At 40.7% G+C, this 13,635-nt stretch overlaps 1 protein-coding gene across 3 annotated transcripts in view; it reads left to right on the top strand.

Moving 5' to 3' along the window:
- CDC16 (cell division cycle 16) overlaps nucleotides 1-10,857 on the top strand; it is a 31,271-nt gene extending 20,414 nt beyond the window's left edge. For 2 of the 3 annotated variants that reach the window (XM_032402549.1, XM_032402550.1), the window contains exons 14-18: nucleotides 1,253-1,316; nucleotides 3,714-3,775; nucleotides 4,796-4,931; nucleotides 6,642-6,732; nucleotides 9,777-10,258. In XM_032402549.1, the coding sequence (XP_032258440.1) occupies nucleotides 1,253-1,316; nucleotides 3,714-3,775; nucleotides 4,796-4,931; nucleotides 6,642-6,732; nucleotides 9,777-10,036 (613 nt within the window). In that variant the 3' untranslated portion in view covers nucleotides 10,037-10,258. Of the gene's footprint in view, nucleotides 1-1,252; nucleotides 1,317-3,713; nucleotides 3,776-4,795; nucleotides 4,932-6,641; nucleotides 6,733-9,776 lie in introns of all 3 variants that reach the window. The other variant, XM_032402551.1, reaches the window with a different exon arrangement.
- The last annotated feature ends 2,778 nt before the right edge of the window (nucleotides 10,858-13,635 follow it).

Raw genomic sequence — 13,635 nt, 5'->3', positions numbered from 1 at the left:
AGATTTTTGTTTTTAAATATGTACCATTTTAGGAGAAGGAGGAGGGCAGTTAAAAAAGAAAATACAAAGTGTTATCTTGGATTTCTTCAAATTTGACTAAACGGGTTTTGGTCCCCTTGGATGTGGGCTGCTACAGGCTCATAGTTCCAAGACTGGACAGTTGTTCCTGATGGTCAAGTGACTGCACCCCATAGGGTGGCCTGGAGGCATTGCAGAACCCTTTATCATCTCCTTGTTGATTAGGAGCTGGAGTCATATTTGAGAAAGATTTCCCACAATTGTGAAACAAAAATGTTGTTCATTTAGTTGCCTAATCTGAAAATTAAACTAATTAGAATGGCTCAGTCTCGAAGTTTCCTGGGCATTTGAGACATTACTGTATCCTTGCATATTTGTAGAATAAGTAATTCAGTGTCGTACTCTAAAGAGAAAACTCTTTGTAGTCCTCTGCACTAAATTATACATTAATTTAAAAACAAATCACTATTACTATAGTGTTTTTTGTGGCATGTGTGTGTGTATTCTAAAAATTGGATAATCTAATATATATAAAAGCAAGTTTGGAGCTGTTTTAAAATAATACAGAGTGATGATTTAATATGCAGTCCATTGGTTTGTAAGTCAGAGTCAGCACTTTCCCGGTTGCAGACAGATGCACATTCCCAGCTGAGGTGGAGATGATGTTCTGCCTTCCTATTACTGCTCTCATACAGTAAACGAGTATTTTTTTTTTTTTTTGCAGTCTACTTTGTGTCACATTTTTCACAGTTTTGTGCTTTTTGTTGATGACGTTACTGTTTAAAATGATCCCTAAGCCTGGTATGACATGCTGTTTGTGACCCTTACGCACAAGAGGGCTGCAGATGAGCTTTGTTGCAGGCCGTGTTCAGTGTCAGTGGATCAACATGTATGTTAAATAAGGTATCAGTCAACAGAAGCACATGGAAAACAGGTTGTACATTGAACAGTTGACCACAGGTTTGTAGGAACCTGACCTTATATTTCCACCAGTATTTGCTAAAAGAGTGTTCACAGTGACTTTATGGAATATAATTACCAAGAATAATGAGAATTAACTGTATCTCCTAAAATCTTGAACACCTGTGATGTTAATGCCATAAAATTAATCATTTATCTGACCTTTAAATTTGAATTTTAATAAACCCTATTTACAGAAGTTTACCTCATTTTTCTTACAATATTTATACTTGCTAATTGTGAATAATCTGCAAACTTTTCCCCTTTATTTTAGATGGAAAACAGCAGAAAAATGGTTTCTTGATGCTTTGGAAAAAATTAAAGCAATTGGAAATGAGGTATTCTATGTAATATCTGTAACTCTTAAGTGTGTTTGCTGTTGAATGAGAACAATAATAGGGACAATCTGTCTCACCTAGAAGACAATGGGCTAATATTTATCCTGGCAAATGGCTTGTTAATGTTTGGATTTCAGGCATTTATTTTGCTACATGGTATAAAATGAGTGTGTTTCTAATTGAGAGGGTAGGTGTTGGTTGTTTGCTTCCTAAGAGGCTGTAGTTCTGATATTTAGGAGTAATCAGAATATATTTGTCGATTATTTGATGTGGGGAGTATGGGATACTGGACACTGCTGGGCACTGTACCATCTAACATAAGATATCCTTCTCTGGAACTGAAGAGCCTCCTCTTTGATTAATGGGTAGATAAATAGTGCCCACCTCTGTAGGAATCAGGCCAGGTGTCACTTTATTCAGACCTATCATGGCTTTTTCTTACCGTGTACTTAATGCATATTTAGACCTCTCAATGTTTGAAATATTTAACTAGGTTCTACCATATGAAAGATGTGTGCTTGTGATTTAACTTTCCAGCTATCTTGGATGTGTATACCTGGGTATTATTTTAAAATTAACAATTTTAGATATTGTCAGCTTCCATAGGTAAGGGATTTGCATATTGCTACTCTTCTGGTTCTTGATTCTTTTTATTCACATCTATTTTGTTTTATTCCATTCTGATTGCCACTTCCCTTTTTACTCTGTTCCTTTTGGGCAGCCTTGCTTGTAGCCCACATTTTCCTTGGCTGTTGGTTCCTCTTTACTGACACGGACACAGCTCCCTCTGGATCCCTGCCAAGTCTTTTATTTGTCCTAGGAACTTAAAAACACTATATTTCTGTGTGTTGGTACATGTATGTATATAAAACAGGTTCTTGAGCAGCTCAGTCTTGGGCAGTCTGGATAATGAGTGTGTTTTTGTTAATATGGGGTTGCCACATATCACCTTCCCGGTTTTCAGAGTTGAATACCTTAGAGCCTTGCTGCTTTAACTAGACCAACTGCCTCAGCATCACCTGGAAGCTGACTAGAAATGCACAATCCTAGATCCACTGAATCACAGTCTGCAGTTTTAGCAAGATCCCTAGATGATTCTCATGCACAGAAAAGTTCAAGACACACTATCACAAACCACACTTAGAGTTGAAACTATATTTTTTGATGATCTGAGGGCACTGTGGAGTCTTACAGAAATTTACAGTAATGGCTTTAAGTACAAATGCACAAAACTATTAAATTGATGAAATGCCCATTAAAAAGTGACATGAAGACGGGGAAATATTGTTTGACTTCAATTGTTAACTGTAGCAAATGTCAAAATAGCCACAGGGAAGCAAATGGTGCCTAAGAACCATGAAAGGTGTGTTTTTGTTCCCATGGGCTGTGCCTCCTGGATCCAGGCTCGGGAGCTGGAGAGTGTGGCTCAGGTCTGTTGTTTGGTTAGCTCAGACTGACCGACATGTGTTTGACTGTGTCCTAAGCTCTGAGCCTGGTGTTGGGAGCCAATAGGAAACTGGCGTGATAGTTCCTGCCTTTAGACCGGTTGGGGATTGCAGATAAGTAAATTGGCAGTAATTAAACAGTGCACAAACACAGCTGTGATTGAGAAAATAAAGGAACCCACACAGAGGGGCAGTTAACCCAGACTTTAGGATGGGCCGAGAAGGCCTCTTGGATACAGCCTCTTACACCTCCGTCCTAAAGCAGGAGCAGATAATCAGCCAGGCACAAGTGAGGAAAAGGTTGTAGAAGGTATAGAGAATGGTGTGTGCTGAGTTGGAGCCACTCCAGTACAGCTTGGATTTTAAGTTCACAGAGAAGGTCAAGAAATGGGGCAGGAGGGTTAAGTGTGGATCGTTCAGGGCCTTGCACCTTATCCTGAGGTGGTGGGGCCCAGACAAGACTTGTTACGTGGGGATTGGTGTTACACAGAGGGGGCTGATGAATGAGCCTTTGGTAGTTCCCAGGGGTCAGGGATGATGTGGGTGCCAGGCGTGAGAAGCAGGCGCTCAGAAAGGCATGAGGTTGGGGAGCTGGGATGGCAGGAGAGAGAACAGGAGTTCAGTGGGTGGCACGTTGGATTTGCATTGCTGTGAGCTTTCTGAGTAGGAATATTTAGTGGGCAGATGGAGAGCTCTGGACTGGGGATGCAGAAATGGAACTTCTTCAGCACAGTGGGGCTCATTAACAAAGGTGTGTTAATAAATAATAGCGTCCTCAGGAAGTCTCTTCTAGTAGGAAAGAAAGATGGCGAATCCAGCAATACTCTGCTTCATGCTGCCTAGGCCCTGGGAGAGAGGGCAGCCTTCGTAGGTGCGTGTGATGGTGTGGTTGAAAGGGTCTGTCTGAAAAGTGGCATGCGTGAGTCATGGGTCTGATGCTGCTGTGTTTCAGGTAACAGTTGACAAATGGGAGCCTTTGCTGAACAACTTGGGGCACGTCTGCAGGAAGCTTAAGTAAGTAAAGTAGAACGTTTTCAGAAATATTCTTTGTGACTAAAAGTTTACTTAATTTTGTGTAGCCTTCTTCATATTTTTTAAAGATTTTTTATTTTTAAGTAATCTCTACACCCAATGTGAGGCTCAAACTATGACCCCAAGATCAGGAGTCGCACGCTCCACCAACTGAGCAGCCAAACGCCCTTTTCCATATTTTTATTTTGAGATGTTCCGGCTGTATACTTTGCTGCTCAGATAAAGCAAGCATCAAAATAATTATCTCTAGTGGTTTTTATAAACATTTCTTTATTTTTATATTCTGGTGGTACAATAATATTCTAGAAGTTTAAAGAATTACAATAACTTTTATTTTCTTAGATTAAAAAATTGGTGTTCAAAATTAATTTGGAAGGATTAAGATAGTAGGGTTTAGTACCAGTTTTATGGTGTGATACACAGCAGCCTCTGAAAAATAGATTCTTTGGTTAAATAAGTTTGGGAAACTCTAGGCTCCTAAAAACATAACAGGTTTTTCTGTTTCAGGATATCTTGGAGTCTTTACTATTCATTATGAGCTGCAACATTTCCCAAACTTTAGTGAACCGTTTTTCACAAAAGATTTACAGGGCAGGTATTCCAGAGAACTCTGGGAAATGCTGTCCCAAGTAACTTCTTTGGACCTTTGGTTGCTTTTAACCAGCAGTGGTGTGGGAGTTTTATCTTGCCATCAAGGAGGCCTTATAGTGTAGTGGGGTTCCGGCGCCAGTCTTGGGTTCCTGTAGGGGTGCTCTCAGCTGGCTGGCTGAGCAGGCAGGAAGATCTATTTCAGGGAGGTGTCCAGGTACACGGTGGTGGATGTGAAGAACCGTTATCAGCCTAAACTGTTACTCTGATGTCCCAAAGTGTTTCTGATGTTTTTACATGGATGAATACTCATCTTAGACCTAGCAAGTGAGTGCTTTCACTGTACCTACTAATTGTTTTTTCTCTTTCTTCCCGTTCTCCCTGCTCCCAACTCCCTCTCATCTTCTCTCATAGAAAGTATGCCGAGGCCTTGGATTATCACCGTCAGGCGCTGGTGTTAATTCCCCAGAACGCGTCCACCTATTCTGCCATAGGGTATATCCATAGTCTGATGGGCAACTTTGAAAATGCTGTTGACTATTTCCACACAGTATGTCTAGTTAACATTTACCACTTTTTTTTTTTTTTTAAGATCTTTTCTAGGCAATGTTGGGGCTTTTTGTTTGCTTGCTTGTTTTTCTAGGCAGTGTTTATTTTATTTTATTTTATTATTATTATTTTTTTATTATTTATTTGACAGAGAGAGACATAGCGAGAGCAGGAACACAAGCAGGGGGAGTGGGAGAGGGAGAAGCAGGCTTCCCGCGGAGCAGGGAGCCCGATGTGGGACTCGATCCCAGGACCCTGGGATCATGACCTGAGCCAAAGGCAGACGCTTAACGACTGAGCCACCCAGGTGCCCTAGGCAGTGTTTATTTTAATAGCCATTTTAAAATTCTTCAGGCGACCTTGTGCTTTTTTCTTTCCTTTGCAGAGAAAAGCATGTGTGTGTTGTGCAGTACTCATCAAATTAGAGATAAATGTGAGACTTGTCCTAAGTGTGTAGTGAGACATACATGTGTCCGTGGTATTCGTTGGCCCTGTCTAAGCAGGAGAAAAGAAATTCCATTCTCTCTACTTAGGACTTATAATTAATTCACTTAGATCACTTTGGTCGGTGAAGAGAACAATCTGTGTTCATCACAAGGAAAGAATCTCTCCTAAATCCACATGCCGTATCGTGCCAAATCTAAGACCCCATTAGTAAGCAAGTTGACCACACACACACACTCACTCACACAGACACACACAAATAAACCTTTAAACTTTACGTGATTCTTTCTAATCTCACCATTTTTTGGTACTTGGAAAAGTGCTCTTTTTGGACATATTAGGACGTAGATTTTCATCAGGGATCACTCTAGTATCTACATAAAAAAGAAAATAGAAGTGAAACAGATACTTAAGGTACTCTATTCTTCACATTCAGAGTTTGGTTCTTCTAAATCACTTGTACCGGGTGGTCGATGTGTCTGCTTTCCTGGTGCTGGCACATACCCCCTGCTCTTGACTAGGTTTCTCCCAAAGACATTGGCTCTGCAGATCTTACGCTGCCAGAAAGTGTCAACAGCAACGGCAGTTCCTGTATTTGTGAGTGTTCATGTGGTTTGTGGTCTAGTCTACCTGTCCACGGCTGCCAAGTCCAGGCTGCTCACTCAGGACACTCATCATGGCTGTGGCCAGCTGACAGCAGTAGTAAAAAACCACCGGTTTTTTAAGACATCCCAAGTTCAGAAATGTTACAATTTGGGGGGGAAAAAAAAGTGGGTCTTAGAATCAATGAAATCATGGTATTTGGAGAGAAAGATAAAATACGAGAAAACACATAAGGTTGGTTAAAATTTTCAGGCGAGATCCAAGTCCTGCAAGTGCCACTATGATAACCAGGATACTGAGCTAGTCAGAAGTGTGGAGTAGCAACTTTTCTGGTTTGTGTGATCTTTCAAATGTGTGTGAAGATGGTATAATTTGCCTCTATTCTTACATAATTAATACAGAAGGCTTAGAAGGCTCTATGTGGAGATACAGTTTTGAAAATCTTTTTGGAGGAGTGGGATTTCAAACATAAAACAGAATGGCGTAATGAGCCTCCATGTTACCATCACCCAACTTCAACAGACATCAATTCATGGCTAGTCTTGTAGCCCCACTCCCCCTGATTCCCTGGAGTGTTTTGAATTGAATCCTGCAGGAATATTTTTAAATGAAAGAGAAGGAAATACATTTTCTTGTAATAACCATGCTGAATCTTTTCTGACAGGCTCTTGGTCTTAGGCGAGATGATACATTTTCTGTTACAATGCTTGGTCATTGCATTGAGATGTACATTGGTGATTCTGAAGCTTACATTGGTAAGATGATAATTATTTTGATTGACATTGTATTCTATTCTTTAGATTGTTGTATATCTCTGTTTAGGTTTCTCAAATCTCATGTAAGGTTCTAAGTTTATCTTTCTAACCATTTAACTATATTAACATCAAGGAACTCCATTTATTTTGTTGGAACAATGCTGTGGGAATTAATGACTTACTAAAGTATTCATGCATTTTAAAATTGAGTACTCGGTATATGTAAAATACTATTATAGAGTACGTGTAAAGTGCTGTGATACAGGAGAATCAATCTAATTGATGGAAAAGATCTTGGAGACTTTAGTTTCTAATAATTTCTAATTTCTAATAAACAAAAAGGCTCTGGCATTAACACTTTATAAAATGGGTTTATAGCATATTAATAGCATATTAACTTTTACATTTCAGTGGGATATTAAGTTGGCTTACATTCACATTATGGTGCTATGTAATTCTTTAAATAATTTTTTTGTAATAATAAGCAAGTCTTAAGATAAATCTGGATGAAATTGCTGTATTTGGGCACTCACTTAGTTACAAACTTTGTAAGGTAACGAGGGTGCAGTGAGGTTAAACCTGAGACCTGGACATAAAACCATGAGAAGAAAAAGTGTTAAGTTAATTAAATTAGGCTTCAATAAAATGAAGAACTTCTGTTCATCAAAAACACTGTTAACAGAGTAAAAAGTCAGGTTATAGACCGGGAGAAGTTATAATTTGTAGAGTGGTCAAAGAACTTGTGTCTAGAATACAAAAAATCCTATAAATCAATTAAAAGTTCAATAAAAAAATGGGTCCATATTGCACTATATGTTAACTAGAATTTAAATAAAAATTTGAAAAAGAAAAAAAAAAGGTCCAAATGGGCAAAATACTTGAACAGGAGCTTCACCAAAGAGGATATCCACCGATGTGGCAAATGGATGTGCTCAATATCATTACATATCATGGAAATGAAATTAAAACCATACTGAGATGTCACTGAGATGTAGCCAAACTGGCTACAAATGGAAAGTACTAATAGTGCCTAGTGTTGGTGGTGATACGGAGCAGCTCATACTCTGGTGTATTATTGATTGCTGGTGGACCACACTTGGGAACACTGTTGAACGTGTCTGCTGAAGGTAAATAGGCCTGTTAGATCTGTTACGCGTTGCTACCTGACAAACCACTCCAACCGACAAGGACGCATTTTTTCTCACAGTTCTCTCGGTTGATTGGTGGCTCATTTGCTGGTTTCATTCACTAATGCAGCTGTGGTCAGCGGGCACTGGATGGGCTGATGGTCTAAGATGGCCTCATGCGTAGATGGGGACCTTAGCTGACCCAGCTGGGCCTCTTAGGGTCTTTTATCTTAGGCTTCTTCACAGCAGGGAGGTCTCCGGGTTCTAAGGATGAGAATTAAAGCCTCAGGAGCTCTTGAAAGCTGGGAGTGTCACAAAATCACTTCCGTCACATTCTGTTCAGCACAAGTCACACGACTGAGTGCAGTGTCATCCTGGGTGGGGGCTGAGAGGTGTGATTCGTTGGGGTGTGAGGGTGGTGACCTGCCATGCTGCTCTTAGGATGTGGGAGTTCTACTCCCAGGTGTGTGCCCAGTGGTACAAGGGCCTCAGGAAGCCAGCGCTCACACACAGGATTGTTTCCAGCAGCTGTGTTCGTAATGACACCTCACTGGAAATAACTGAATGTCCACGCATAGGAGAATGGAGAAAGAAATTGTGGCGAGCTCATGCAATAAGTACTACACACTTGAAAGGACTATTAAGTCTTGCTGTAACATAGGTGAATCTCATACATTTTGACAAAAAGAATATACACTGATTAATTCCATTTATGTGAAGATTAGTAATAAGCAAAACTAATCAGTGGTGATAGAAAAATTTGAGCAGTGATTACTTCTGGCTTGGGATGGGGAGGTATTCACTGGAAAGGGCACGAGGCGGTTTTTTGGGAGCTGGAAGTGTGTTCTCTTTCCGTCTGGTGGTGGTTATGTGGGTATATGCATATATGAGGATTTGCCCAGCAGTGCACACTTTATGGTGTGTATGTTATGGCTCAGTTTCTTAAAGCTAAAGCATAAAGCTTGAGCTCTGGCATCCTAAAGACTCTGGGTTGAAATCGCAGGTCTGCCACTCAGCCACGTGGCTTTGGGCAGGTCTGAGCCTCAGGTTCCTCTTTTTTTCAAGGAGGATTGTGAGGCTTAAATGCAAAATTCCTGTAAAGCTAGGGAGAGTCTGGAGGTAGAGGGCTGAGTGAGACACACATTTTGCCTGTCCCCACAAAGCTAATGGTCTTACAGTGTACCAGTCATTATATACTCTTTTTATTTTTTTTATTTGGGTTGTAATTGTCACATTGCATATTAGCTTCAGGTGTACGACATAATGGTTCAATATTTGTATATATTGTGAAATGATCACCCGAAGTCCAGTTATATGCATCACCTACATAGTTAGAAAATTTTTTCTTTTGATGAGAACTTTTAAAATCTATCTTAGCAGCTTTCAAATATGCAATACAGTATGATTAACTCTAATCACCAAGCTGTACTATTTTTATTTTTAGAAGGCTTGCATGTCATTATCTGTCAAAACACCTATTACTGAAAGGTATTAGTTTGAACTGTGTAAAATTATATTGTTTATGTCAGAAATGATTGCATCTGTTGGAAGTCTCTTGTCCATTAGTCTTAAGATTTTGATGTGTGGAAAGTGTATTTCCTTTCACTGTGGTTTCTGTGTGTCTCGCGACTGTCGTTCGTAGCAGGCGAGGTCGAGTGCCTGCCGGCTGGCTCTCCCGCTGTGGGAGGGCTTTAGGAATGGGCAGTGCTGAGCCACAGGGCACTGAAACTGCATGTGCTTCTAAGTCTCCCAGCAACCCCCCTTGATAATAAAGAGAAAAAGAAGAGGAGAGTGGGAATGTTTTCTCTTGTGAGCTGTACCTGTGTCTAATGATGGAGGCAGTGCTGTGTGACCATGGAAATGACAGATAAATGACGGAGTTTCTTACCTTACTCTCCTTGTGGTGTTTCCTTTTAGGAGCAGACATTAAAGACAAATTAAAATGTTATGACTTTGATGTGCATACAATGAAGACACTAAAAAACATTATTTCACCTCCGTGGGATTTCAGGGAATTTGAAGTAGAAAAACAGACTACAGAAGAAACAGGGCTTGCACCACTAGAAACCTCAAGGAAAACTCCAGATCCCAGACCTTCCTTGGAAGAAACCTTCGAAATTGAAATGAATGAAAGTGACATGATGCTGGAGACCTCTATGTCAGATCACAGCACATGATTGCAGACAGGTCTCAGCTCCATTTTGTCCCGGGGGAGGTCAGGGTTCCCTCACATCTTGTCCTATCTTCAGAATTCCCCATTTCTTGATACGAATGCAGACTGCACCTCTCCATTTAGGACTAGAGACGTGCTGGAAGAGACCAGACTGCACACCTTTGCAACACATGTTTTCTGATCCTACAAAACAATTCTGTGTAGAGGAATAAAGAGGTAAATTGTGTATTATGTCTTTTTTTTTCCTTTTTCAATCAGCTTTTCTTTTGGACTGATTTTAGGTTTATGGACAAAAGCTGCAAAGGTAGCAGAGAGCTCCCACAGACCCCTCACCAGGTTTCTCCCCGTTCACATCTCAAGTAAACAAGGAACCTTGTCATAATGGAGAAGTGCATGCCTTCAGGAGCCACACTGCACTGAGCTCTCCTTAGGCTCCTCTCTGCTGTGACCGTGTCTCAGGCTTCTCTGGTCTTTCATGACCTAGATGGATTTGAGGACTGGTCAGTTGTTTTGTAGAATGAACCTCGATTTGAGTTTGTTTGATGTATTTCTCGTATTGGACTAGAGTTCTTGGTTTTGGGAAGAAAATACCACAGATGTGGATGAAGTACTGTTCTCATCACATGTTAGGGGGTACACAATATCAGCATGACTTATCACAGATGGTGTTAATCTTGATGGTGCCTACCAGGTTTTTCCACTGTAAAGTTACTTTTTTTTTCCCCCCTGCCCATAATGCATGCTTTAGAAGGAAGTCATGAGGGGCGCCTGGGTGGCGCAGTCGTTAAGCGTCTGCCTTCAGCTCAGGTCATGATCCCGGGATCCTGGGATCGAGCCCCACATCGGGTTCCCTTCTCCGTGGGAAGCCTGCTTCTCCCTCTCCCACTCCCCCTGCTTGTGTTCCCTCTCTCGCTGTCTCTGTCAAATAAATAAATAAAATCTTTAAAAAAAAGAAGCAAGTCATGAAGTTCAGCCTGTCTGCAATAGGACCAAGGTTTTGTTTTTTTGGGGGGTTTGTTTGTTTTTAGGACCAAGGAGTTTAAGCTCCACCCCTGGAAAGGAGAATATCTGCATATATTATTTGGAATTCTTCTATAATGAAAATTTGTGTCTCCTCCCGTTTAATCAACCATCAGTTTGGACTTACATTTTAGATTCCTAATCCTACACAATATTATTTTAGGGCTTGGGTTGTTTCAGTGTTGGCCATTGGGAGCTCCTTCAGCTTGGCTCCTGTGGCCCTGTGATATACCCCCATCCATTTGTTTTTTTGTTTTGTTTTTTATCTTTATTCTGGTAAAATATACATAACATGAACTGTGGACTTCAGTTAATAATGCATCACTATTGATACAAATACACCAGTGCAAGGTGTGGATACAGGTGTGGGTGGGAGTCCATGGGAACGTGTGCTTTCTGTTCCATTTTCCTGTAAACCTAAACTGCTCTAAGAAATGAAGCGTGTGAGTCTGTGGTTATAGAGATAGGTAGATAGCCATCTTAACCATTTTTAAGTGTACAATTTAGCGGCATTTCCGTTAAGCATTAACTCCGTACTCATCCCTCCTGCTAGCTCCTGATGATAACCTTTAATCTTCTTCTTTTTTTTAAGATTTTGTTTATTTGAGAGCAAGAGAGAACACGAGCAGGGTGAGGGGCGGAAGGAGAAGCAGACTGCCCACTGAGCGGGGAGCCCGATGCGGGGTTCAGTCCCGGGATTGTGGGATCATGACCTGAGCCGAAGGCAGAGGCTTAACCACTGAACCACCCAGGCGCCCCCTGATAATCTCTATTCTATGTCTGAATTTGCCTATCTAGACCCATTCGTGTAAGTGGAATCTTAACAGTATCTGTCCTTTTGTGTCCGACTTTATCTAGCATATTTTTAAGGTTCATTCCTCTTGTAGCTTTTATGAGAACTTTATTCCTTTTTATGGCTGAGTAATATTCCATAACATATATCATCTATATCACATTCATCTGTGGATGGACACTGGGTTGTTTCCATCTTTCAGCTATTGTGAATAATGTTGCTATGAACAGGAGTGTATAAATATCTGAGTACCTGTTTTCAGTTCCTTTGGGTATATGCCAGGGAGTGGAATTGTTGGCTTATGTCCTAATTCGGTGCTTAACTTTTTTTTTTTTTTTTAAAGATTTTATTTATTTGACAGAGACAAAGCAAGAAAGGGAACACAAGCAGGGGGAGTGGGAGAGGGAGAAGCAGGCTTCCCGCCGAGCAGGGAGCCCAATGCGGGGCTCGATCCCAGGACCCTGGGATCATGACCTGAGCCGAAGGCAGACGCTTAACAACTGAGCCACCCAGGTGCCCCTCGGTGCTTAACTTTTTGAGGAACTGGCCAACTTTCTACAGCAACTGCCCATTTTATATTCCCACCACCAGTGCATGAGGTTCCGGTTTCTCTGCATCCTTACCAGGGCTTTTTACTCTTTGTTATTATAATCATTCTAGGGGGTGGGAAGGAGTAGCTCTTTTGGTTTGATTTGTGTTTCCCTAATAACTATTGATGTTGAGCATCTTATCCTGTACTTATTGGCCATTTGTATGTCGTCTTTGAAGAAATGTCTATTCATATCTTGTGTCCACTTTCATTTTTATTTTATTTTGTCTTGTTTTGTATGTTGTTATGTCACCATACATCATTAGTTTTTGATGTAGTGATCCACGATTCATTGTTTTTGTATAACACCCAGTGCTCCATGCAGTACGTGCCCTCCTTAATACCCATCACCGGGCTAACCCATCCCCCCACACCCTCCCCCAAAACCCTCAGTTTGTTTCTCAGAGTCCATAGTCTCATGGTTCTTCTCCCTCTCCAATTTCCCCCTCTTCATTTTTCCCTTTCTTCTCCTAATGTCCTCCATGCTATTCCTTAATGTTCCACAAATAAGTGAAACCATATTTGTGTCCACTTTTAAATTGGGCTGTTTATTTTTTTGTTGTTGAGCTGTTGTGGTCCTTTATCAATTCTGGATATTCTCAGATATGTGATTTACACATCTCTTCTCCCATTCTTCCATTGTCTTTTCACTCTTTTTTTTTTTTTTTTTTTTAAGATTTTATTTATTTGACAATGAGAGAGAGCACAAGCAGGGGGAGCGGCAAGCGGAGGGAGAGGGAGAAGCAGGCTTCCCGCTGAGCAGGGAGCCCCATGCGGGACTCGATCCCGGGACTCCGGGATCATGACCTGAGCCAAAGGCAGTTGCTTAACCAACTGAGCCACCTAGGTGCCCTGTCTTTTCACTCTCTTGATAGTGTCCTTTGATGCACAAATTTTTAACTTAATGAAGTTTATCTATTGTTTATTTATAATTTGGTATTATATTTACAAAACTATTGCCAAATTCAAGGTTATGCAGATTTTCACTTAGGTTTTCCTCTAAGGTTTCCATAATTTTAGTTCTTAAACTTAGGTCTTTGATCCATTTTGAGTTAATTTATGTAAATGTAGTAAGTTGTTCAGTTTCACTCTTTGGAGTGTGGATATTCAGTTTTCCCAGCACCATTTCTTAAAGAGACTCTCCTTTCCCCATCGAATAGTCTTGGCACCCATGTCAAAAATCAATTGTTGAGAAATATGA

This window comes from Phoca vitulina, unplaced genomic scaffold (assembly GCF_004348235.1).
Source record: "Phoca vitulina isolate PV1807 unplaced genomic scaffold, GSC_HSeal_1.0 scaffold5, whole genome shotgun sequence".
Classification (NCBI taxonomy): Eukaryota; Metazoa; Chordata; class Mammalia; order Carnivora; family Phocidae; genus Phoca; species Phoca vitulina.
This window is presented reverse-complemented; position numbering and strand designations above follow the sequence as displayed.